General features: G+C 39.3%; 1 protein-coding gene across 1 annotated transcript in view; it reads left to right on the plus strand.

The window, feature by feature from the left end:
* Nucleotides 1–722: 722 nt before the first annotated feature.
* The window catches only part of LOC102871339 (3-oxo-5-alpha-steroid 4-dehydrogenase 2-like), a 114638-nt gene continuing 89498 nt past the window's right edge, over nucleotides 723–25862 (plus strand). Inside the window, exon 1 of the mRNA XM_006901131.1 lies at nucleotides 723–1003. Within this exon, the coding sequence (XP_006901193.1) occupies nucleotides 723–1003 (281 nt within the window). The remainder of the gene's footprint in view (nucleotides 1004–25862) is intronic.

A 25862-nucleotide genomic window follows, 5' to 3' on the forward strand; every position in this document is an offset into this window, starting at 1 on the left:
CTTACCCCCACCCCAATGCCAGCCTCATTCTACAACAGTGGCACCATATAGCATTTGTCCCTTTGTGACTGAGATACCTCACTCAGCATAATGTCCTCCGCACCTGGACTTTTAAACACAATTTTTTTTTTTTACAGAGTGCTCTGTAAAACTACAAATGGATGACAAGTATGCCTCTGATTACCTTCTTTACTGGGTCCTTGCCCCAGGCAGACAGAGAACGGGAGGGCTGGAGAGGTCTAGACGTGGGGTGGTTCGAGGGTAGGAGTTGCATGGTGATCATACACAAAGTATGTATTGAGCTGGAAGAAAGATCACAGCTAAATCATCTCTATGACTTTCTCTCTGTGTTTTAAATACTAGAAGTTGAAGCACCAAAGGTTGATGGGCAAAGAACCAGTCATTAAAAGAACCGGTGGAAGACAAGTTACGAGGTCATCTGTGAGGCTGGGCCGGCTGAACGCACGCGGACTCCGGACCAACATTAAGCAGCACACAGCCCTCCTCGCTCCTCCGCTTGCACTATCTCCCGAGGCGCCTGCCCTGCGGTAAGGGACGCCACCTCTGCAGGGCTGGTCGGCGGCGAGGTGGGAGGCAGGATGGAGGGCGGGAGCCGAGGCCAAAGGGGCGGACACTGGGTGGTGTCTTGCTCTCTATAAAGGGGCCATAAGAGACAGATTTTCTCAGCTTGAGTGGTGGTGACCGTCGAGGAGCACAGCAAAATGCCAGTTGGGTGTCTGGAGACCCCGGTGCTGGCCGGCAGCGCCTGTTTGGCTGTCCTAGGGGCACTGGTCCTGTACAAAGGGGAGCCCGCGGGCTACGGGAAGTATTTGGAGAGTCTGATGCCTGCCAGTGTCCGCCTGTCGGCCGGTGCTGCTTGGTTCCTGCAGGAGCTGCCCGCCTTTGCGGTGCCCCTGGCCATCCTCATTCAGCAGTCCTCCTTCTCTTTCGGCACGCCCGGGACCATGCTCTTGGGCCTGTTCTGCGTACATTACTTCCACAGGTAGAGCGTTTTCTCCCCCGGGCGGAGTGAAGCGCGCGGGGGCTCGGAGTACCTTCGTCCTGGAGCGCCGGGCGCACACTGCGAGCGCAGAGCGCACAGTGCCGCCGGTGGTCAGGAGCGCGGCTTAGGCGCTCCCTGGGGCTGCTGGCAGGCATGGAGGTGGGGACCCCAAGTGGGCAAGTCAGGATGCCACAGGTAGAATGCCACCTCCACTCCTCCGGTCCCGCGTACCTCCTTGGCGAGCTCCAAGCTTTCCGCTAGTGGGGAAGCTTGCAAACCGGAGCTGGAGGCGAGTGGCAAAATTCAGGTTGCGCCGGGCTTCAGTGGGGATGGACCTGCGGCATCTCACGTGCGCACCTTCTTTTTCTTCTCTCGCCTTTCCATTGCTGGGTGGGGGCCCCCGGCAGATTCCAGGATCTTGGGGAAGTCCGAGTGTGGGCACTTAATGGTGGAAGCTCGATTTAGAGAGAGGAAGTGATCAGTTGAATCCTTGTGGACCCAAAGAAGGAGGTGAGAAAAGTCTAGACCAGAGTGTTAAACGGAGGGATAGAGAGGAGGGCGTGATGGGAACCCCCCCTGCTCTTACCTCCACCCCAAGCGAGGGCATCTTTTCTTAGCGCCCACTAAGAGGTAGGAGTCATCACCAATTCATCTACTTTTCCAGGTCCCCTGAATTTTTGGAGGGGGTCAAAGTTAACTTAGAACTCAGTGTTCTTCTAAATTAAGGAGAAATACAGGAGAATAATGTCTTCTGTTCTGTGAAGCAAAAGCAGGGGACTGGAGGGCAATACCAGGTAATATTAGGATTTGTAGGATGATAGCAGAACCCAGAAAAGAGTCCAGGGAGGCAGTGGAGATAAGAGCTTTCAGCAAATTGGCTAAAGGTTCATTAGCATCTATTGTCTCATTTAGCTCCTTTTTAACCTTGCAAACGATGTGTAGATTATCTGTCCCTGCTTGCTTTATAGGCAAAACAAATGACATCAAATAAGGTTAAATGACTGAAGTGGATACAGCTCGTCAGTTCTCAGCGATATTAAAATCTAAGGCTGTGAAACTCCAAGATTAAAAGCTTTCCCTTTATCCTAAGCAGGCGCAGTGCCTGCTACTAGGGACTTGAGCGTAACCGAGATCCTGAGGAGGGCGCAGGGGAGAGCAAGCTTTCCATCTGTTCTCACAAAGTCGTTATGAGGCGTGGTGGACTGGAGGGTACCACCAAGCAGACATATTTTCTGTAGAGCGAGAGAACCATCAATTGAAAGAGAAAAGTTACCAAAACCAAACAGAAGTTCAACAGAAGCAGGGTCTTATTTTGAGGACCGTCAAGTGATTAAGAAACCTTAGGTTAAAAGTTAAGATAAAGACTGCCTGAAGGGATTGAAAGACATATTTCTACCATCCGCCCCGCCCTCCATCAGGGAAATCCAATACCACATTTTGGGAGTGTGTCAGAGGCGAATCTCAACCTATCTGTCCCTGATCAAGGAGCTGGTGCAGCTGTTCTGTGGTGGAAAGAAGCTGCAGTCAGCTTTCTTGCTCTTTCCAGGGTTGCTATGAACCTGACTCCTCAGGCAATTGGTTTCCCTGATCACTTTTTATCAAGATGATCTTTATGATCCAGACGGTAAAGGGGGTTTAACATTATGCAATCTTAACAAAATTAATATTTTTCATGATAAATATTGGTAAGCAATAAGAACTAAAATGTTAGAACTGCATGTCTTGTCAACAGATATTTCCTGAAAACCAGTTTTGGCCACGATGCAAGACTGGTTATCAGTCACTTTGTTTTAGTCAGATTTAGATGGTGTAATTGCACAGAAAGAAGACTCCTGAGTGCAGTAGAAGCGATCAGCTTTTGTTTTCACTGTTGTTGGAAGAGATGTTTGGCAGGAAAATATGATTGCATCAATTCCTTTTATTTTCAAATGAACTACTGTGTGTTAGCACTATAAACTATATTTTTACGAGGTCATTTTATCTTAAAGTGTTTTCTGAGAATCGTATTAACATAGTTGTTAGACTTGTTTTTACAACCAAAAGTACTTTTTTTTTTTCCACAATAAATTATGACTGGTACATTCAGAAATCACTCGTAAAGTGAACATGCTGCCTATCTTGAGGGGAATATGAAAAAAGTATTAATAAAAATTATTGAGATTGATTCTGCCTCTGGAAAATTTGCCTCCAGAGAGCACAGCTTGGAGTTACTTGTTCCTGAGGCTTCAGGGCTTGATGTTTCTCTCCCCTCTTCTTGATTCTCTTTCTTTGAGGCCCTGGAGTATTGGATATGCTTAAAGTGCTTAAGTGTTAAACACTTATCAAGTTTAACACTTATCAGAGCTAAACACTACTGAATTACCTACTAATGCTCATACTAGTCCAGTTAGTAGGGGTTTTTCTCTCTCTCATTTTACAGGTGAGGATAGGTCAAGGGAAGGTTGAATAACTTGCCCAAGTTCAGGGAGGGAGAGAGTTGTGGAGCCAAGATTTTAAGCAGGCAGTATGCACTCAGAACTCAGGCTCTTTGCCATGATGACACATGGCATTCTACTTATTCTTGCTACTTCTTCTCTGTCCCTTAAAAACTATTTCAGGCTGAAAATGATTTTTCATTCTAAAAATAATGCATGTTTACTAAAGAAGAAATGAAAACTACAAACTTGGGAAAATACACATCGTTTCAATGCCTAAATATATCAGCTGTTAATGTTTTAGAAAATTTTCATCAAGTTTTTAAACTTTTTATTCTCTCAGAAGCTTGTACGTGCTTGTTAGGTAGAAGGAGACCTTGTGGCATAGTTTGTAATGCACTGGTCTGTTGGTTGAAAGCTCATCAATTCCAATCCACCAACTGCTACTAAGCAGTGTTTTTCTATGGAGATTGGCAACAAATGGTAGGTGACTATGAGTCAGAATGGGCTCAGTGGCCGTGAATTAGTGAGTTATATAGAATCTGTAACATTTTTTTTCTGCTTAGTTGTTGCTAAGTACGGTGCCCATGGTCACCCCATGCACGATGGAACAGAATTATTACCTGGTAGTGTACCATCCCTGTGAGCAGTTGCAGATTGCATTGTCATGATCTGCAAAAGCTTTGCTGGTTGATTTTTTTGAATAGCAGATTGACGGGTCTTTCTCTTGAGACCCTGTTAGCCTGGGACCTCCACTGAAATCTCTCCAGCATCGTAACACATGCGAAGCACCACTGACAGAGGAGTGCTGACTGAGTACGGAGGGTGTTGGCTGAGAAACAAACCCAGGGCTCCTGCATGGAACTTACCTATCATTATGTCATAAATATTTAGCCACTATATCATATAATTTTTGTGTATATAGTATTGTTTGTTGTTGTTAGGTGCTGTTGAGTCAGCTTCAACTCATAGCGACCCCATGAACAATAGCTCTGAACCGTGTATTATCCTGAGCCAATTTCACTGTCTTTGACACACCTGGCCACATTACCCCAGTTACTGTGTCAATCCATCTCATCGTATTAATGGCTATTTATTACTATATAATGTTGCTTACTATTTAATTTTGATGGCTGTATTGCCATCCGAAAGGCACATGGTACAAATCTACCTGATGTTCAGCAGGAGATAGATAGAAAATCTCCTCCTAGGTAATTTAATAGCCTCTAAAAACTTACTGGAGTGTCAATTATGAGTTGGTTCTGACTAGATGGCATATAGCAATATTATTTCATCTTAGGTTGTTGTTATGTGTTATTGAGTTGCTTGCAACTCATAGTGACCCTATGTACAACAGCCCTAAACCCTGCTCTATGATACTGTGTCAATCTTATTGTCTCTGACATACCTATCCCCATTACCCCAGTCACTCAATTCATCTCATTGAGGATCTTCCTCTCTTCCACTGTCCCTTCACCCTACCAAGCATGACGTCACTGTCCATGGACTGGTTCTGCCTTGCAACATGTCCAAAGTATGTCAGATGAAGCTTTAGAATCCTTGCCTCCAAGCACTAGCCTCCTTTCACTCTCTCTAGGATGAACTTGTTTGTTCTCTTAACAGTCCATGGTATATTCAATACTCTTCTCCAGCACCACAGCGCAAAGGCATCAATTCTCCTTCTGTCATTCCTAGTCATTATCCAGCTCTCTGATGCATAGCAAGTAATTGTGAAGACCATGACCTGGATCAGGCGTACCTTAGTCCCAGACTAACTTAATATAGTTTACTTTCCCATTAATTTATACTTAGTGTTTCAGTTTGTTTTCATTTATTTATTTGGCCAGTTTAAATAAAACCATGATGCTCACTTTTGAACCTAAATTCTCTTCAGAAGTTAAGGATAATTTCTTTATCAAAATTTTAAGGAGTGGATCAAAGTTACCTCAATGTAGGCAGAATTAATTAACTAATTAATTAAATAAGCCATTATCAATATAGAGCAGAATTAATGGTAGGATCTAAAAGCAATCATGGGGATGATGCAGGACTGGGCAACATTAGTTCCACTGGACACGAGTTTGCCAGGGGTTTGGGGCTGAATCCATCGAGGCTGAAAGCCACAGAGATTAGTTAGGACTCATTGTTGCTGAGGTTGCATGGCTAGGTCATCTCGGATGATTGGCTTCCCTTCAGAATCTATTGTGGATGTTTGAATTGTTCAGCCACCTGAAAATGCTGCCTAAGCATATTGCCTAATCCTATTGCCAACATTGTTTAAAGTCAGACTTTTCCCACTTCTTATTGACTTTGGCCAGTTTGAAATGATCCTCTTGCCACGCTTATTGATCTTTGGCTTTCATGAAGGCGTAATGCTCCCTCTATACAATGGTCATGACATTACCAATGACTGAGGATGCCAGGGTCTTTTTTCAAGACTTTTGTATAATCTTGAAAATGGGATTAAAAAAGAAATATATTTTGGGGTGGAGAGAAGCAACTATCATGAAAAGATGCATTCAGAAAGAGAATAATGCACACATTAGAATCTGGCTGAACTTAGAACACCTTTCCTGGGTTTTAAATACTGAATCAGAAGACATGTTCTTAATTCCCTGGATGAATTGATAGTCTCTGTAGGGTCATTCTTTGCTTTATTAATAATTTATTCAGCAGTAGCATGAATCCTCCACATAGCTCTCTGTTCCTTGCCCTCTGTAAATCTAGGTGTGAAACTGTCCCTTGAATTTCCACAGAAGCTTTCATGGCCTTCCAGGAAACACTTTATCCACTGGATCAAAATGGTTCATTTGAAGGAAATTCAGAATTTATCTGTCAAGCCTTCTCATTTACAAAAGCAAAACACTGAGAGGTTGAGTCAACTGGGGCAGAGATGGAATGGAAACTTGAATTCCCTGACAGGGCTTTGCCAGTACTTCTCATATCTCCTAAGGTGTGCAGGGTCTCAGACATAATCAAAACTTGTTAAGGAAAGTACTCATTGACTAACTATCAGGATGACAATTAGCATCAATAATGGAAATTTTTAGGTAATTCTCTCCTCTTACAGATTAGAAAGAGAAGCCTAGAAAAGATAGACATTCTTGTGGTCACTTAGTAATATGGCAAAGATATTCATAAGGTACAATTCTGATCAATTAAGATTAACTGACAAAGTCTAAGGTTACTAATCTGATATTGTTTTTTGTTATGTGTCATTGAGTTGCTTGTGACATTCTGAACAACAGCTCTGAACCCTTCTCTATTTTGAGCCAACTTCATTGTCTCTGACACAACTACACCGATTCCTCAGGCACTGAGTCAATCCTTCTCATCCAGGGTCTTCTTCTTTTGTGCCTCTCCCTCTATCCTTCCAAGCATGATGTCTCTCTCCAAGGACTTCTTGCAACATGCCCAAAGTATGTGTGACAGAACTTCAAAATCCTTGCCTCCAAGGAGGAGCCTGGTTTCACTCTCCCGGATGTATCTTTTTGTTCTCCTAACAGTCCATGGTACTCTTCTCCAGCATCACAGCTCAAAGACATCGTTTCTTCTATTATCATTAGTCATTGTCCAGCTTTCTGATGCATAGCTGTTAATTGCAAAGACCATGGCCTGGATCAGGCACACCTTAGTTTCTAGACTGATATTGTTCTTCTTCGGTACTGTGGAGAATTTCCCAGTAGCAGATTTTCCCAAAGCAATTCTTCTTTTGATTTCCTGGTTATTGGTACTAAGAGTGTTGATTGTGGAGCCAAGCAAGCGGAAGCTGTTAACAAATCCCAATCTCTTTAATGTCTATCATGATGCTGCCAATTGGCCCAGTGGTGAGAATCTTTGTTTTCTTGATGTTGAGCTTCAATCTATATTGAAGGCTGCAGTTCTTGACCTTCTAGAGGAAATGTTTCGGGTCCTCCTCAGTTTTGGCAAGCAAGGTTTTGTCATCTGTACAATTCAGACTATTGATGAATCTTTCTCCAATCCTGATGCCACATTCCTCCTCATAGAGGCCAGCCTTCCAGATGAACTGCTCCACATAGAGATTGAAAAGGTATGGAGATAAGATGCATCCCTGGCATACATGTTTCTTGAATTTGAACCATGCAGTATTTCCTTGCTTTGTTATTTGGATGATTGCTTCCCAGTCCAAGTACAGTTTTGAATGAGCACAATCTTCTGATCTGATCTGATCTGATCTGATCTGATCTGATAGAGACTGATAAACCCCTGAGACTGTGACCCTTCAAAAATACCACAAACTCCTCCACCCTGGAACTGAAATCACCCCTGGGAATACCCTTTCTGTCAAACAATAAACAGATCTAGAAAATGAACAATAATATGTGAGGAATGTAATATTCAGAACCATCAACCACATAAGACTTCAAGAGCTGTCTTTACTCCAAAATTAAGGTGAGAAGGAAGAAGGGGACATGAAAATAGGATGAAAGAAGACTGGAAATCCAGAGAGGAAATGCGAAGAGTATTGTTACATTGAGGCAGTGGTAACTTATGTCATGAAGCAACAGCAAAATACATAAATTGTTAAGCGAAAAACTAATTTTCTCTGAAGAACCTTTTTTAGATGTCATGACATTAAGGTATTTTTTTCCTCATCAAGCAAATATCTTTGCTTCTTTCTTCATTTTATCATTTTCTATATTCTTTTTTTTTTAAATTTTGAGTTTAACATGTTAAGTCATATATTTTTAAGAAAGCTATCTAGACTTATTTGTCCTTTTATTTTATCTGATGAATGTCAAAGATCTTACAGTCAACAAACAAAATATCTGACTTCCTATACCAAAACTTATTTTGGATTCCTTATCAGCCTGCTCACAGGCTATTCCTTCATTCGTCACTAAATCTATGAAATAAAATACTCACCAGGTAAGGAGAACAGGTTTTCATTTACTATTTTTTCCCTCTTTAAAAATTTTCTACAAGATAATAGGCCTAAATATTTACAAGCAAAAGGACTTTCTGTCCACAGTACATATGAGTATTAAACTTTGCCATTGCTTTTGTGTAGATTCATAGTCAAGGTGCAAAATTAATTCAGTGTAAATTTGGTATGATTATTGATATGTGTATTATTCTGTTACATAAAATGACTTTGTTGTTGTTGTTAATATTCCGTCGAGTTGCCTGAGACCCATAGTGACCCCATATACAGCAGCACTAAAGTCTGCCCTGTCCTGAGCCAGTCTCACTAAATCCAACACACCTACCCCCATTGTTCCAGTTACTGTAAAAATCCACCTTATCTGGGGTCTTCCTGTCCTCCACCCTTCAACATTATGTCCTTCTCCAGAGACTGGTCTCCCCTGGTTACATGCCCAAAGTATGTGAGATGGAGCTTCAAAATCCTTGCTTCCAAGGAGAAAGTTGGTTTTGCCCTCTCAATATTTATGTATTCCATTTCTTTCTTAACATTATCTAGTTTTCCCACATTCATACTTCTCACATTCCATGTACCAGTTAGTTTCTTCTTAAACCTGTTCCTCCTTCTTTGTGTTCCAAATTTGAGGGCTCAGCATCAGTTGCCATATCTGTTAGTCTACTTTAAGTGTGCTCTGCTGTACATAGGGTTTTTAATGATATCAAATTTCGGTGACCTATTCTTATATGACTTCTAGACACACATGGCCATAGTGTCTGAAAAACGAATTCTAACTGGTTTTTTACTTTTAACCAAGAAATTTAATTTTGGGAAACATGTTTCAAAAAATACATTTACATGGATAAAATTATTCTGCAATTATAGTGGCCAAGCGGCAAGAAGTTGCACTAAAATCCTGAAGACAATGGTTCAAGGCCACCAGCTGCTTCTTGGGAGAAGGATGGGCAATTCATTAACTGCCTCTGAAAACCCACCAGAGGGTCAGCTATGGGTTGGTTCTGACCCTATGGCACACAACAACAACAACATTTGCTCTATAAATTTTTACCCTACACACACGAGCGCACCCGTGCGTACACACACACACACACACACACAAACACACAGAGTTAACTGAACATTTTTTTACAATAATGTTCAGTAAATTTTGTGGGAAAAGTCAGATAATATATTTTTTTGCTTTATAGTCATAGCCACAGGTAAAATAAATAAATATGGTTCTGTTCCAATAAAACTTTATTTACAGAAATAATCAGTTGGCTACCAATGAAATAGCTTTGTATCCTGGTAATTCTACAATAAAAATGTGTTACATTTTATAACAAAATAATGGACATGCTTTAAAACAATTATATTGGTCTGCATACAAAATTAACATACATTGTGTTTCATTCATGTATATTGTTTTTCACACATTCCTTCCTTCATATTGTGTTTCATATGATCATTCATGTACACTGTGTTGCTACATTCAAGTAAGGGCCTGTTAATTAACATCATTTTATGAAAATTCTTGTCTTCTATCTCCTTTATGAGAACTCTTAGGGGAAATAATAAGAGTCTTGAAGTTTCCATTCTAAAGTGAATTATGTCACAAACACATCTGAAAAGTATAGAGCTAAGTCTGCCCAAAATACAAACAAGCTTTTAAAAATCTTGATTAAAAAAAATAAATAAATAAAAATAAAAATCTTGATCATTTCACTTTTATAACATTAAAATAATATCATTTTAAAAAGAAGAAAAATTGCTTGAGAATTAGAGTTCCAAATTGCTTACATTGATGTCCAAATTAACATTGGAAGACTTATTCTAGAATAGAAGACAGAATGCATATCATGGTGGAATTTTAGGGAGTCTCAGTAAATGGCGCATATGTTCCTATCCCAAGCTCTGAGCCAACTAATTAAGTAATTAAGTAGAGTATTTAAGCAAATGGAATTTACTGTCCCAGTAAAGCTAATATGGTGGAATGTTCCTTGGATTTTGATCACGTGGGCCTCCTGCCACTGTATATTAAGAATATTTGGCAGTAAGCATCACTGGACAACCATACTTGTTGATGGAAATGCCCATTAGCAGCGGAATAGATATCTATTCTGAAAAGACAGAAGGATAAAAGAAAAACTGAGAGGTAAAAACCCTCCGAGAACTCTTGCTCTCAAATTTATCCATCATGGAATTAAGGCTTCTTTCTCTCAGAAGGAGTGGGCTAGGAAAATCGTAAAGACCAAGAATACTTTAAGGCAAGTGATTGAACAAGCCAAAGGGGCAACACAAATGTTTTCCCTCATAGAAAGTTATACTTCAACATAAAGAAAACAATAGTTCTCCCAACTGAAGCAATATAGCAATAAAGGAAAAAAATTGAAGTGGCAAAGGTTGTTTTAATTTTACTTGAAACCACAGTCAATGACTATAGAAGCAGCAATTAACAAATCAAACCATGTATTACATTGGACAAAATCTCATGCAAAAGATCTCTTTAAAGTGTTCATGAGCAAAGCCATTATTAAGAACTAAGGTGCATTTAACCTAAGCCATGGTATTTTCAATTGCCTTGTGTACTTGTGAAAGCTAGACAGTGAATAAAGAATTTTCAATAAGAATTGATGTATTTGAATGATGACGATGTTGGTGAAAAAATATTAGATATACTAGGACTACCAGAAGAACAAGTAAATTTGTTTTGGAAAAAGCAAAACCAGAATACTCCTTGGAAGCAAGGATGGTAAGATTTTACCTTACATATTTTGGACTTGTTGTTAGGAGAGACCAATCCCAGGATGAGGATATCATACTTAATAAAGTAGAGGGTCAAATAAAAAGAAAACCCTGTGCAGGGGGCGGCGGGAATTAATTAATCATTGTGTTATGATGGGTTGTGAGGTGAGGGAAATTGAAAATATTTATTCTTGAAAACAATGTATTCGAGTTTTGTAAATAAACTAGTAGAGGTGTTTTTTTTTTTTAGAAAGCTCTCAATGAGAAGGAGTGACACTGATTACAACAATGAGTTGAGACATAGCAGTGGTTGTGAGATAGGTACAAGACAGCACTAAGGTTTTGTTTTGTTGTTCATAGGTTCATTATGAGTGCAAAGGGACTCAATAGTGGGCAACAACAGCAACATTAGACAATATGCAAAGATTATCAACCTACTGATTTTCACCAGAGCCTGACAACTTGTTCTGGAGCGTGGGACATTTTTCTTTCTGTTTTTCCACTCTCTACCATATATGGCAATAACGACAACAAAGTCTGGATCCAAGGTCTTTAAAAACTTTCTGTGCTCAACTTAGGAACTTTTAATGAAGTTCAGTTTAGCATAGGAGCTCTGCATTTTAAAAATCTCTGAGCTGAGGCCAACAGTTCAATTTGCCTTTACTTTGATTATGAGATGAGGAAAAGGAAAGAAGAAACCAATATTTATTACACTCTGGGGGTTTCAGGAATCATTATGTGTTTTCCTTTGGTTATCTTATTTCTGTCCTTGAGACGGTAGCTATTATTAGTCCTGTTTCATAAGTGACCACAATCTCTCCAATTGCATCTCCGAAGCATTTGTAGGGGTGAGTGGGAGTGAGGGTGGGAAGCCAGGCGCTTGAACTGGTCTTCAAAGGATTGTCGATTCTCAAATTGGTGAGTGGGTAGGTGACGTTCAGTCAGGAAAAAGGAACTGTCTGGTGAACTGTGACTCACAATTTCCCTCTACTGCATATACTTGGTTTTTGCCAATTTCTCCACCTTTTAATTCTTAACATCTATATGGATACCATAGTATCCAAACAGATTCTCTACCATTTTCAAAATTATTCCATTATGCTTGCTCCATGCTCTTAAAACTTACTGTAAAGAAAACAGGTCTGCTTATTTTCTTCTATATTATTTTTAAGTTTGGTAAAATTATATGAACAAACATGCATCAACCCAACAGTTTCTACATGTATATTCAATGATATTTACGACCTCATTAAAGTGGTGCAACCATCCTCACTATTTCTTTCAAAATTATTCTACTGACATTAAAAAGAAACTCAATTTTCCTTAAGCAAAAATTCCCTTTTCTTTCTTCCTGAGCTTTTTGCTGGTGTAATCCATAGAATGGTGTGCTGTGAGCTCAAGAGCCATGCCTCTTTGGTGGTTTAAATCTACCCATAGCTCTTTAGGAGAAAGACAGACAATCTCTTAGTCTGCAATCTTATAGCCTTGGAAAACCTGCTGGAAGGTCAGCTATGAGTCAGTCCCTGATAATCATTTGTAGTCTTTGTTGTGTACCATTGAGTCAGAACCCACTCATAGCTCACACTCTGGTGGTTTTCAGAGCCAGTAATCCACACCAGAGAAGATTGCCCATCCTTCTTCCACAGACGAACTGAAGGATTCGAACTGCTTACCTTGGGGATTGCAGTGAAGATTTTTACCACTAGGCCAACAGAGCTCCACTTATATTTGTTATCTCCTGTAACTGAGATTATGTATCAATTATAATTTTGATATTAATTTTATTTTGCTCAGCATGGAGACGTCAAGATTTTTCCATGTTGTGTCATAAGCCAGAAATTGATTTCTCTTTTGGGTTGAGAAATATTCCATTGTCTGTAATTATTACATATTCATTTATCTGTTGATGGACATTTCAATTGTTCCCACATCTTGACTTTTGTGAAAAGTGCTGAACTACAGGTCAATCTGCTTTTGAAATATTCTCTGTCTGACCAGGAAATATCTCAAAATATTTTTCTGCATGCAATCTGTGCCCCTCTTCTGCCTCAGTCCATGTTTTCTCTTTTAACATCAGCAAATTATTTCAACTCCTCTGTCCTTTAAAATGCACCTACTCCTACTCTGTGCCTTAGATTCAGAGAATGTTCTTTTCTTGCCAAACATTATGTACTAGGTAAGTAAATCTAAATGGTAGCATACTGTGTTTGTGATAATATTTATTACTGAGTTTTGAGAGTTCTCTGCATAGTGATCCTTTATCAAATATATACTTTGAAAACATTTTCTTCCAGAATATGGCTTGTGTTTTCATTCTCTTAATAATGCTTTTTGAAGACAAGTTTTAAATTTTGGTGAAATACCCTTTCCAATTTGTTTTGGGCTTTTTGTATTATGTCTAAGAAATCTTTGTTTAACCTTAAGTTCTTCTCTTATGCTTTCTTCTAAAAATTGCTACATTTTACATTTAGTCTTAAAATCCATTTTGAGTCAATTATATTTAGACTAAGAATGATAAAGAAAATTCTTTCTTACTTTCTCTCCTTCCCTCCTTCTTTCAGTTTTTACTTCCTTCTTTTGTATTAATATTCAATTGTTTTTAAAAAAATCTAATTGCTCTAGCACTATTTGTTGAAAAAATTAATTTTCTTCCTCTCAAATTGTCTTTGCACATTAAAATTTTAAAGATAAACAAATTACTTGAAAAGACACTTTATAATGAAAATATGTAGGTGGCGAATTGTTGTTGTATGTGCCATCAAGTTGTCTATGACTTATAGTGACCGTATGCATAATGACTATGAACATTGTCCTGTCCTGAACTAACCTCACCCTATCTGACAAATCTGATCTTATTGACATAGTCACTATGTCAACCCATGTTTCATCCGGAGCCTTCCTCTCTTGTACTGACCTTTTACCTTTCTAAGTATGATGTTCTTCTTCAAAAGAATGAAAATTAAACTCCAAAGAGATATCACTATGCATCCTATCTGCCTGGAGCAGCAGGATTCTACAGAGGTTTGTTTTCTGGTTCTGATGAGGATAAGGATGGAATGTTTACTCTCCATCAGGTGTGAGTTGACCCTTGGGCCTGGGTTTAATTGTTTTTGGTCAAACATTCTTCTATATGTTATAGCAGTTATCTGTCCATTTACTATACAGAGGTCACTTGTGGTTGCTGTAATGCTAAATGCTGTGACCCTGATGGGTCAAATGAGATAATGGTTGCTGGTGGTGGACAGTGTTTGGTGATGCTTCCTGATTAAAACAATCTTGGAAGCAGGAGTGACATCTACTTCCGAAATAGCTTGCCTTTGTAAACTCTATAAATGCGGAGAAACAATGAAAGTTATACAAGTGTTCAGGTCTTTCATTCATAGGGTCACTATGAGTCGTCTACGACTTGACAGCACTTAACAACAACAACAATAACAACAACATAATAAGTATGAAAACATGGATGAACTGAAACTTTTACACGTTGTTGAATGGAATGTTAAATTAAATTATGTAAACACCTTGGGAAAATTTTCGGCAGTTTCTTAAAAAACTTAATCATATGCCTACTAGATGTTTATCTGAGAAAAGCAAGAGCATATGTTTATACAAAGATATACATGCGAATGTAACAACTTTTTTGTTGACCTTGCTAGAAACAATCCAAACATTCACCAATAGGTGAATGGGTAAACAAACCCTGGTATAACCTGTACAATGAAATCCTATGCTACAATACAAATTGAGTGAGATATTGATGTTCCATTACATGGCTGCATCCAAAAATAATTATGCAGAATGAAAGAAGCAAAGCAATAAGAGAGTGTATACTTTGTGATTCTATTTATATAAAATTCTAGGAAATTCACACTAATTTATAGTGACATAGGTATCTCAGTGGTTGCATGGGATGGAGAGGGATAAGAGATCAAGAATATAAGGAGTATGAACCTTTGGTGATAATACTGTTTGTTTTGTGCTGTTGAGTCGCTTGTGACACATAGTGACCCTATGGACAACAGCTCTGAAATCTGCTCTGTCCTGTGCCAACTTAACTGTCTCTGACACATCTACCCTCATTACCCCAGTCACTGTATCAATCCATCTCATTGATGGTCTCCCTCTCTTTCTCTGTCCCTCCACTCTTCCAAGCATGATGAACCTCTCCAAGGACTGGTCACTCCTTACAACATATCTGAAGTATGTCATACGAAGCCTAAGAATCCTTGCCTCCAAGGAGCAGCCTGACTTCACTCTCTCTAGGATGAAGCTTTCTGTTCTCCTGGAAATCCATGCTATATTTAACACTCTTCGCCAGCACCACAGCTCAAAGGCATCAATTCTTTTTCTATCATCCCTAGTCATTGTCCAGTTCTCTGACGCATCACAAGCAATTGTGAAGACTATGGACTGGATCAGGTGCACTTTTGTCTCCAGACTGACATTGTCATTCTTTAGTGCTCTGGAGAGGTCCCTGACAGCCGACTTTGCAATGCAATTCATTTCTTGATTTCCTGGCTGCTGGTACCAAGAGTTTTGATTGTGGAGCCAACCAAACAAAAGCTGTTAACCATCTCAATCTCTTTACTATTTATCATAAAGCTGATAATCAGCCCAGTGGTGAGAATCTTTGTTTTCTTGATGTTGAGCCTCAATCAATATTGAAGGCTGCAGTCCTTGATCTTCTGTAGCAAGCACTTCAGGTCCTCCTCAGCTTCAGCAAGCAGGGTTGTGTCATCTACACAACACAGATTGTTGATGAGTCTACCTCCAATCCTGATGCCACACCACGCCTCATGGAGCCCAGCCTCTTTTAATTCTTTTGGAAATTCTATCTCCTCTCTCCATTTCTTTCTCACACACATACACATTTTAATACAGTTTAACATTATGATAAATATACTAAAGGAAGATCCACTTCTGATTTTGTGGTTCTTCCTCTGGGCATTTCTTTTCTAATTAGCAATCTATCCTTACAACCCTAGATGTCTTGATTTCCTGAACTCTTTCTTTTTTATTTTTTTAAACTTATTATTAATTTCACTGAGAATTTTCAGAGACTTTGGATTTCCATTCATTCATTGTTGCACTTTTCTCCCCTCCTAACCTCCACCCCCCCCCAGTACACTCCCCTCTAGGAAAAGTAAAAGAAAAATTCTGTCATTGTTTTACAAACCCTCCCCCAAGGTCCACTCCACTATGCAGCCTTTGCTCTGTACTCTCGTCATGACAAAAATACTGAATTACATACCCCTTTTAAACACTTTTCTCCCTCATCTGTTTCAATGCAGTATATATTATTGAACCCATCTTTCTCCCCAACCCCAAGGTCAGTCCTGTTTTACAACAGTGGCATCATGCAGTATTTGTCCTTTTGTGACTGAGATATTTCACTCAGCATAATGTTCTCCAGGCTCACCCATTTTGAATAATATTGCATGCGTTCCTTGTTTTTCAATGCAGCATAGTATTCCATGTGTGAAAATACCACAGCTTCTCTATCCGTTCGTTTGTTGATGGGCACTTAGGTTGTTTCCAACTCCTTGCTATTGTGAACAAAGCCACAGTAAACATGGGTGTGCAAATATCTGCTTGGCTGGCGGTTATGATCTCTATGGGGTGTATTCCCAGTAGTGGAATTGCTGGGTCAAATGGTATCTCTATTTGCAACTTTTTGAGAAAGTGCCATACCACTTTCCACAGTGGTTGCACCATTTTACACTTCTAACAACAGTGAATAAAGGTACCAGTTTCTCCACAACCTCGACAGCATTTGTTGCTTGCTGTTCTGTTAAATTTTGCTATTCTGACTGGTGTGAGATACTATCTCATAGTTGTTTTGACATTTCCTGAAGTCTTAATTCTGTCTCCTCGACTTAGGAAGTCTGTCATTTTCCTATCTAGGATCTTCTTCCGTAAGTCTCAACTTAAAATTTATTTCAAGTCAGTAAATTAAGTGCATTATAAAGTTCATGTCATTATTTTCTGCCTCTCAGGAGTATGATTTTTTCATTTTTGTGTGTCCAGTGTTTTAGAAATAATAGCCTTATAATTTTATGTTTTTTTCCTAGCCTGAGGTTAAATCCAGTATTGAGTGTTTAGTCTTGATTGAAAGTAGAAGTTCCTTCAGTGAACTTTAGCAGTGTTGTTTATTTTGGTTAATTTTATCATGGGCAATACTGGCTAACTTACTGGTTTGGTTTGCTTCTACTTTCCAAAAGTTTTATGCCGAAGCTCATTGGTTTGTGTTTCCAAACATTTCAACAATTTCTCTAAGTAAAAACTTGGGTCAGTGTGAAAGTAAAACCCTCAATGAGATGGGCTGGCACAATTGCCACAACAAAGGCATCAAGCACATAGATGATCATGAAAATGACACAGAACTGGACAATGTTTTGTTCTGCTATACGCAAGGCTGCTGTAAGTCAGAGATGACTTGAGGGTTAAGAGCAACAGCTTGGGAAGATTGAAACTCCACAGGATCTAGTTTCCCAAATTCCTCACAATGCCCACAATGAGGACATAATACTGGTCCCGCCTTTACCTGATCCACTCCAGACTCCACCTTAGCAAATTGGGCAAAACTGACCAATGACAGGCTTGGAAGCAGACTCTAGAAGGATGCTTTCACTATGAATTCTTTTCTGTTCAGGATACTGTAAGGATAATGCCGGCCCTAAATGATAAGCAATAACAATCATTTCATTTGTTCTAGGGCAGTTCCCCAAACAAGACTCCATTTAAGCTCCTCTCTGAATTTCTAGAACATATATTTACACACTAGGGAGTTCTGATGGCCTAGGTAAAGAGTTTTACTGGCAATTTGAAGGTTGTTGTGTGCCATCGAGTCGCCCATGACTCATAGCAACCCTATGTACAACAAACCTATACCTTGCTCTATCATTTGCCAATCTTATTGCTGCTGACATACCTATACCCATTACCTCAGTGACTGAATCAATCCATTTCATCGAGGGTCTTCCTCTCCTGTGCTGTCCCTCCATTCTCCAAAGCATGACGTCCCTCTCCAAGGACTCATTCTGCCTTGCTACATGTCCAAACTGTCAGATGACGCTTCAGAATCCTTGCCTCCAAGAAGCAGCCTGGCTTCCACCTTCTTCAGGATGAAATGGTTTGCTCTCCTAGCAGTCCATAGTATAGTCAATACTCTTCTCCAACACCCCACTTCAAGGCATCAACACTCCTATCATCCCTAGTCATTGTCCAACTCTCCGATGCATAGAAAATAATTGCGAAGACCATGGCCTGTATCAGGCATGTATCTTAGTTTCCAGACTGACATTGTTGGTCTTCATTACTTTGGAGAGATCTCTGACAGCAGACTTTCCCAATACAATTTGTCTTTTAATTTTCTGGCTGCTGGTATCAAGAGTATTGATTGCCAAGCAAACTGAAGTTGTGAACAATCTCGGTCTCTTCACCATCTATCATGATGCTGCCAATTGGCCCAGTGGTGAGAATCTGTTTTCTTGATGTTGAGCTTCAATCCATATTGAAGGCTATAGTCCTTGACTTTCTGTAATAAGCACTTCAGTTCCGCCTCAGCAAGCTGAGTTGTGCCATCTGCGTAAGGCAGATTGTTGATGAGTCTACCTCCAAAGTGATGCCACATTTCGCCTCATAGAACCCAGCTTCCCAGATAATTTATTCTGCATGTGGATTGAAAAAGTATAGAGATAGGACACATCCCTGGAGTATACTCTTCCCAATTTTGAACCATGCAGTGTTTCCTTGCTCTGTTCTGACAATTGCCTCCTGGTCCAAGTATAGGTTTTGCAAAAGTATGATCAACTGTTCTGAGATTCCCATTCTTCTCAGAGTTAACCATGGTTTGTTGTGGTCCACACAGTCAAATGCCTTTGCATAGTCAGTGAAACATAGACAGACATGCCTTTGGTAAATCCTTTCAGCCAAGATCCATCTGACATTAGCTCCAATATCCCTCGTGACTAGGATCCCTTCTCAACCCAGCCTGCACTTCTGGCAGTTCTCTGTTGATGTGCTGTTCCAGTAATTTTTTTTATAATCTTCTGCAGAATCTTGTTAGCATGTGATGTAAATGATACTGTTTAATAATTTCTACACTTTGTTGGATAACCTTTCTTTGGAATGGAACAAATATAGATTTCTTCCACTCAGTTGACCAGGTGGTTGTACTTCAGATTTCTTGGCACAACTTGGTGAGCACATCCAGGGCAAGTTTGTTTGTTGAAATATGTCAATCTGTATGCCATCAATTCCTGGGGTCTTGTTTTTTTTTCCAATTCTTTCAGAACAGCTTGAACTTCTTCCTTCATCACCACAGGCTCTTGCTCATACATTGTTTCATTAAATTCTTCTGTGTCCACCAATTCCTTTTGGTACAATGACTCTGTATACTCTTTCCATCTTTTTTTTAATGCTTCCTGGATCATTTAATATTCTTCCAAAAGAATCTCTAAGTTTTGCAACTTGAGGTTTGAATTTGTTTTTTCAGTTCCTTCAACTTAAGAATGCTGAACGAATTCAACATTTGATTTTCTGACTCCAGCTGCTTGCACATTTCATTGTAATATTTTGTCTTCCTGCATTATCTTCTGGAATCTTCTGTTCAACTCCTTAATATATTGATTTTTTCCCCCTTTGCTTTGGCTTCTTGGTACATTCCTTGTGGATGGTTCTCTCTCTCTCTCTCTCGTCTATCTCTGTCTCTATCATGTCTCTCCTCCCATAGCTCATCTGGTCCTCATTCGTTAGTGTTCAAGGCCTCAAACTGTTCCTGAGATGGTTTTGAAATTCAGGTGGGATAGACTCAAGGTCAAATTGTTCCTGTGGATTTGATTTAACCTTTTTAATTTTAGTTTGAACTTTCATGAGTAGTTGATGATCTGCTCCACAATCAGCACCTGGCCTCGTTTTCACTGCTAATATTGAGCTTCTCCAATAATTCTTTCCAAAGATGTAATTGATCTGATTCCTGTTCATACCATCAGGTGAAATCCATGTGTATAGTCTGTTTTTATGTTTCTTGTAAAAGGTTTTGCAATAAATAAATAATTCATTGTGCAAAATTCTATCATTCTGTCTCTAGTCTTAATTCTGTCTTGAAGTCCATGTTTTCTGCCTACTGATCCTTCTTCCCTGTTCCAAATATATGCACCAACAACCAGAGCCTAAGAGGAGGAAATAGATTTCTACCAACATTTGCAGTCAGAGTTTGATCAAACATGCAATCAAGATGCATTAATAATAATGGGTGACTGGAACGCAAAAGTTGGGAATAAAGAAGAAGGATCAGCAGTTAGAAAACATGGACTTGGTGACAGAAATGAAGCCAGAGATAGAATGATAGAATTTTGCACAATAAACAACTTAGTCATTGCAAATATATTTTATAAGAAACATAAATGCAGGCTATACACATGGATTTCACCTCATGGTATTCATAGGAATCAGTTAGATTACATTTGTGGAAAGAATTGCTGGAGAAGCTCAATATCAGCTGTGAAAATGAGGCCAGGTGCTGATTGTGGAATAGACTACCAACTACTCATATTCAAGTTCAAGCTGAAGCTGAGGAAAATAAAATCAAGTCCACAGGAATCAAAATTTTACCTTGAGTCTATCCCGCATGACTTTCAAAACCATCGTAAGAACAGGTTTGAGGCCTTGCAGGAAGACAAAGTACTACAATGAAATGTGCAAGGAGCTGGAGTCAGAAAATCAAAAGGGCTGAACTCGCTCAGCATTCTTAAACTGAAGGAACTGAAAAACAAATGAGCAAAGACTGGATGAGCTGTAGGAGAATAGCAAGAATATCATCAAGGAAGAATGTAAAAGATCATTACAAAGACAGAGGAGGAAGAAAATACTGAGATGAATGTCAGAAGAGACTTTGAATATTGCACTAGAATTCTGAGAAGCCAATGAAAAGGTAATAAATGAGGAAGTTAAAGAGCTGAACAGATGATTGTAAAAGGCAGCTCAGGAAGACAAAGAAAAGTCGTTTAAAGAGATATGCAAAGAGCTGAAGTCGGAAAATCAAAAGGGCTAAATTTGCTTGGCATTGCTTAAGCTGAAGGAACTAAAGAACAAATTCAAGCTTTGAGCTGCAATTCCTAAGGATGCTGTGGGCAGAATATTGAATGACCCAGGAAGCATAAATGATGATAGAAGAGTTATTGTACCAAAAATAGTTGGCTGACACAGAATAATTCATGAAACTATGTGTGATCAAGAGGCAATGATGATAATGGAGGAAGTAAGGACACTTTGAAGAAACTGGCAAAAAAAGGCACCAGAAATTTATGGAATACCAACTGACATATTTCAATAGATGCTGTGCTGCATGTGCTCACCAGGTTGTGTCAAGAAATCTGGAGGACAACTCCTTGGCCAACTGACTGGAAGAGATCCATATTTATTCGCATTCCAAAACAAAAACCAAAAAACAACCAAAACAGTGACCTGTCAGATTGTCAAAATTATAGAACTTCACTAATTTCACACACAAGCAAAATCCTGCTGAAGATTATGCAAAAACAACTGGAAAAGTACATCAATAGAGAACTACCAGATATATAAGCTAGATTTAGCAGGGGCTGTGGCAAAACAAGCATTATCACCAATGTTAGATGGATCTTGGCTGAAAGCAAAAAAGTACTAGAGGAATGTTTATTTGTGTTTCATTGACTATGCAAAGGCATTTGACTCTGTGGATCACAACAAATTGTGACCAGCCTTGAAAATAATAGGAACTTGATTGTGCTCATATGAAACCTATGTTCGGATCAAGAAGCAGATCTCAGAGCAGAGCAAGGAAACACAGCATTGTTCAAAATCAGGAAAGGAACACGTCAGAGATGTGTCCTGTCTCCACACCTTTCCAGCCTATATGAAGTGCAGATCATTTGGGAGTGTGGGATTTATAAGGAGGAATGTGGAATCAAGATTGGTGGAAGACTTATCAACAATTTATGTTATGCAGATGATACAACCTTGCTTGCTAAGACTGAGAAGAACTCGAAGAACTTGCTGCAGAAAGTCAAGGATTATAGTCTTCAATATAATTGAGTTCAATGTAAAACAAATAATTTTAAGGTACGCCAATTTGTCACACTATGATAGATGGAAAAAAGATTGAGGTTGTTAAACATTTTAGTTTGCTTAGCTCTACAGTCAACACTGTTGGCATCAGCAGAGAATCAAATGCTGAATTGCACTGGGAAAATTTGCTGTCAAGGACCTGTCCAGAATTCTAAGGAGCAAGGATATCAGTCTAGAGACTAAAGTGCACTTTATCTAGGCCATGTTCTTTGCAATTACTTACTATACCTCAAAGAGCCGGACAATGACTAAGGATGACAGAAGAAGAATCAATGCCTTCAAGGTGTAGTGCTGGAGGACAGTATTGGAAATTCTTTTTTTTTAATTTTTTTTATTTATTTTTTTTTAATTTTATTATTTTTGTGTGCGTGTACCGTCAAATCAGATCTGACTGGTACAGGAGGAGATTGCCCCTCCTTCCCCGGCAGAGCATCTGGTGGATTCGAAGTATTGGAAATTCTATGGACCGCCTAGAGAACAAACTTGCCTGTCTTGGAGATGGTGAAAACAAATATTTCCTTGGAAGTAAGGGTTTTGAAGCTTCGTCTGATACACTTTGGGAATATTGCCAGGAGAGAACAGTCCTTGGAGAAAAACATTATGCTTGGAAGGGTGGAGGGACAGTGTAGGAGAGGAAGACCCTAGATGAGATAGATTGCCTTGTGGTTGCATTTCTTTACTGTTCCATGTTCACGCTGATTTCTCTACTTGGTATCTGTCTCAAAACTCTTGCCTCTCTTTTGCAAATGTCGTGTGAGTTCACTTAGAGTTTACTTTGATTACCCAGGATAAAGTTGTCCCCATCAGATCATTAACTGGTCATATATTACACTATTTTTGGGGAGTGGGGTGGGGTCATGTAAGAAAATATATTTACTCTATTGCCCTGTAAAGCAATAGCTTCTAGGGATCAGCATGTAGAGATCTCTTTAGGAGGGGCCACCCATTACCAAACTTGTCATAATAAAACTGACCTCTGACTCATTCTGTTTCTTTGCATTAGATCTGAATATCCCATTCTATAATATACCTACAAGATGTTATTTATAGCAACAAGTGCCACTCGAGTGTATGGACAAGTATTGAATATCTGTGGCTATTTTTCGGTAAAAGTCCAGTTACTCAGATATTTCAGAGTACTGGGTGGTGCAATGCTTTCAGGTGCCAGAGAGGTTCCAACAAGGAAGGGTCAATAGGTTAGGACATCTACTCTGAAGAGCAATGATGTCAGACCAGAGACTAAAGTGCTCCACCTGATCCAGTGGTCTTCACAATTACCTGCTATGCATCAGATAGCTGGGCAATGACTAACGATGACAGAATAAGATTCAATGCCTTTGGGTTATTGTGCTGGAGAAGAGTACTGAATATTTCATGGATTTCCAGGAGAACAAACAGTTCTGTTCTGCAAAAGGTAAAACCAGTTTGGTCCTTAAAGGCAAGGATTTTAGAACTCTTGTCTCACATATTTGCCAGGAGAAACCAGTCCTTGAAGAAAGACATGCTTGGATGGATAGAGGAGCAGTGCAGGAGAGGAAGATACTGGGTGAGATGTATTGACACAGAGACTGGGGTACTGAGGGTGGATGTATCGGATACAGTGAGACTGGCTCAATATAGGGCAGGATTCATAGCGGTTGCCCATTGCATCACTATGAGTCACAGTTGACTCAACAGCACTTAACAACAACAAACAACAACGCTGAATGGCGCAGTTTGGGGAAACTCTATTTTATGCTTGAATTAAAACTGAAAACATCACCAACTCTGCCTTGAAATTGAACAAAATAGAATTTTTATTTTTTATTTCAAAAGTTGGAAGCAAGAGTGGCATCCACTTTCCAAACAACATGCATCTGAAAACTCTATGAACTTTGATAAATGACGATAATTATAGAATGGTGTCAGGCCTTATGTTCAAGGGTCACTATGAGTTGTGTTCAACTCAATGACAATCAACAGTAACAACAACAACAACATTTCAAAAGAGAATAGTGTTATATTGAATCCATCAGACTCTTCTGCTTCCAATTACAGAACGTGACATGTAAGATCTTATGTAAAACCTAAATGTGTTAACTTTTCTCATTGGAAAATTAAAGCTTCAAGTCCAGATTGATGTAAAGATTCAAAAGATACCATCAGTATCTAGTTTCTTTCTTCAGCTCTTGATTCTAATCCTTTTTACGAATCCTGTTGTCAGAAAGAAAGATCTCTGGTGGCACAGTGACTGAGTGCTTAGCTACTATTCTAAAGCTTGGTGAGTTGAACCTACCAGCTTCTCTGTGGGAGAATGATTTTCCAGTCTGCTTCCATAAAATATTACAACCTTGGAAATACCAAAGGACAAATCTAGCCTATCCCATAAGCTCATTGTGAGACAAACTTGACTATAATATTCCTTCTTGGTGTATAATCAAGAAGATCATCCATTGGTGGTGGTAAGCGCTTATATCCTCTCAGATCCAGGGAACATACGAAAGAAGTTGTTGTCATTGTTGTTATGTGCCGTTGAAATATATGACTCATGTTGTCCCTATGAAAACATACCTGGAACCTGTCCTATCCTGTGCCATCTTCATCATTTATGACATACATGAGCCCATTGTTGCAGTCACTGTGTCATTTCATCTTGTTGAGGGTCCTCTTCTCTTTAACTGACCCTCCATCTTTCCAAGCACGATGTCCCTTTTTAAGAAATAGCCTCCCCTAGCAACATGCCCAAAATATGTATGATGAAGCTTTACCATTCTTGCCTCTGTAGAGCATCTTAGCTTCACTTTCTCCAAGATGTATCTATTATTCTTTTGGCAACCTATGTGATATTCAGTACTCTTCCCCAACACCAAAACTTAAGGGCATTGATTCTTTTTCGGTCAACCTTATTCATTGTTCAAGTCTCAGATGCATAGCAAATAATTTAAAATCCTATGGCTTAGCTCTTTTAAAAAAGGTATTTGCAATAAATGCAAGAACCTCACCTGATGGACTGCACAGGGATCAGATTGACTACATCTTTGGAAGGAATCTTTGGAGAAGCTCAATATCAGCAAGGGCAATACTTATACTAGGCTAGACTACTGTGGGTCAGACCATCAATTACTCAAGTGCAAGTTCAAATTGAGGCTGAGGAAAATGAAAATAAGTCCACAAGAATCAAGATATGATCTTTAGTATGAATTCCATCTGAATTTCAAGATGATCTTAAGACTAGGTTTCAAGCATTAAACATCAATGATCAAAGATCAGATGAGTTATGGGATGGTATAAAAGGTATCTATGAAGAAAGCAAAAAGGTCATTACAAAGACTAAGAAGAAAGAAAAAAACCAAAATGAATGTCAAAAGAGACTTTGAAAATTGTACTATAACATGGAGAAGCCAAAACAAAGGGAAAACTTGTAGAAGTAAAAAAACTGAACAAGTTCCAAAGGGCAACTGAGGAAACAAAGCAAAGTCTTATAATGGAATGTACGGAATGCTGGAATTGGAAAATAAAAAGGAAAGAATACACTCTGCATTTCTCAAGCTGTTGTTGTTGTAGTTATGTGCTGTCGAGTCGTTTCCGACTCATAGCGACCCTATGCACAACAGACCTAAACCCTGCTCTATCCTGCGCCAACAACACTGCCTCTGACACACCCATCCCGATTACCCCAGTCACTGAATCGATCCATCTCATAGAGGTTCTTCCCCTCCTGTGCCGTCCCTCC

Source organism: Elephantulus edwardii, unplaced genomic scaffold, assembly GCF_000299155.1.
Source record: "Elephantulus edwardii isolate Elephantulus edwardi_28Jun2011 unplaced genomic scaffold, EleEdw1.0 scaffold00309, whole genome shotgun sequence".
NCBI classification, from domain to species: domain Eukaryota; kingdom Metazoa; phylum Chordata; class Mammalia; order Macroscelidea; family Macroscelididae; genus Elephantulus; species Elephantulus edwardii.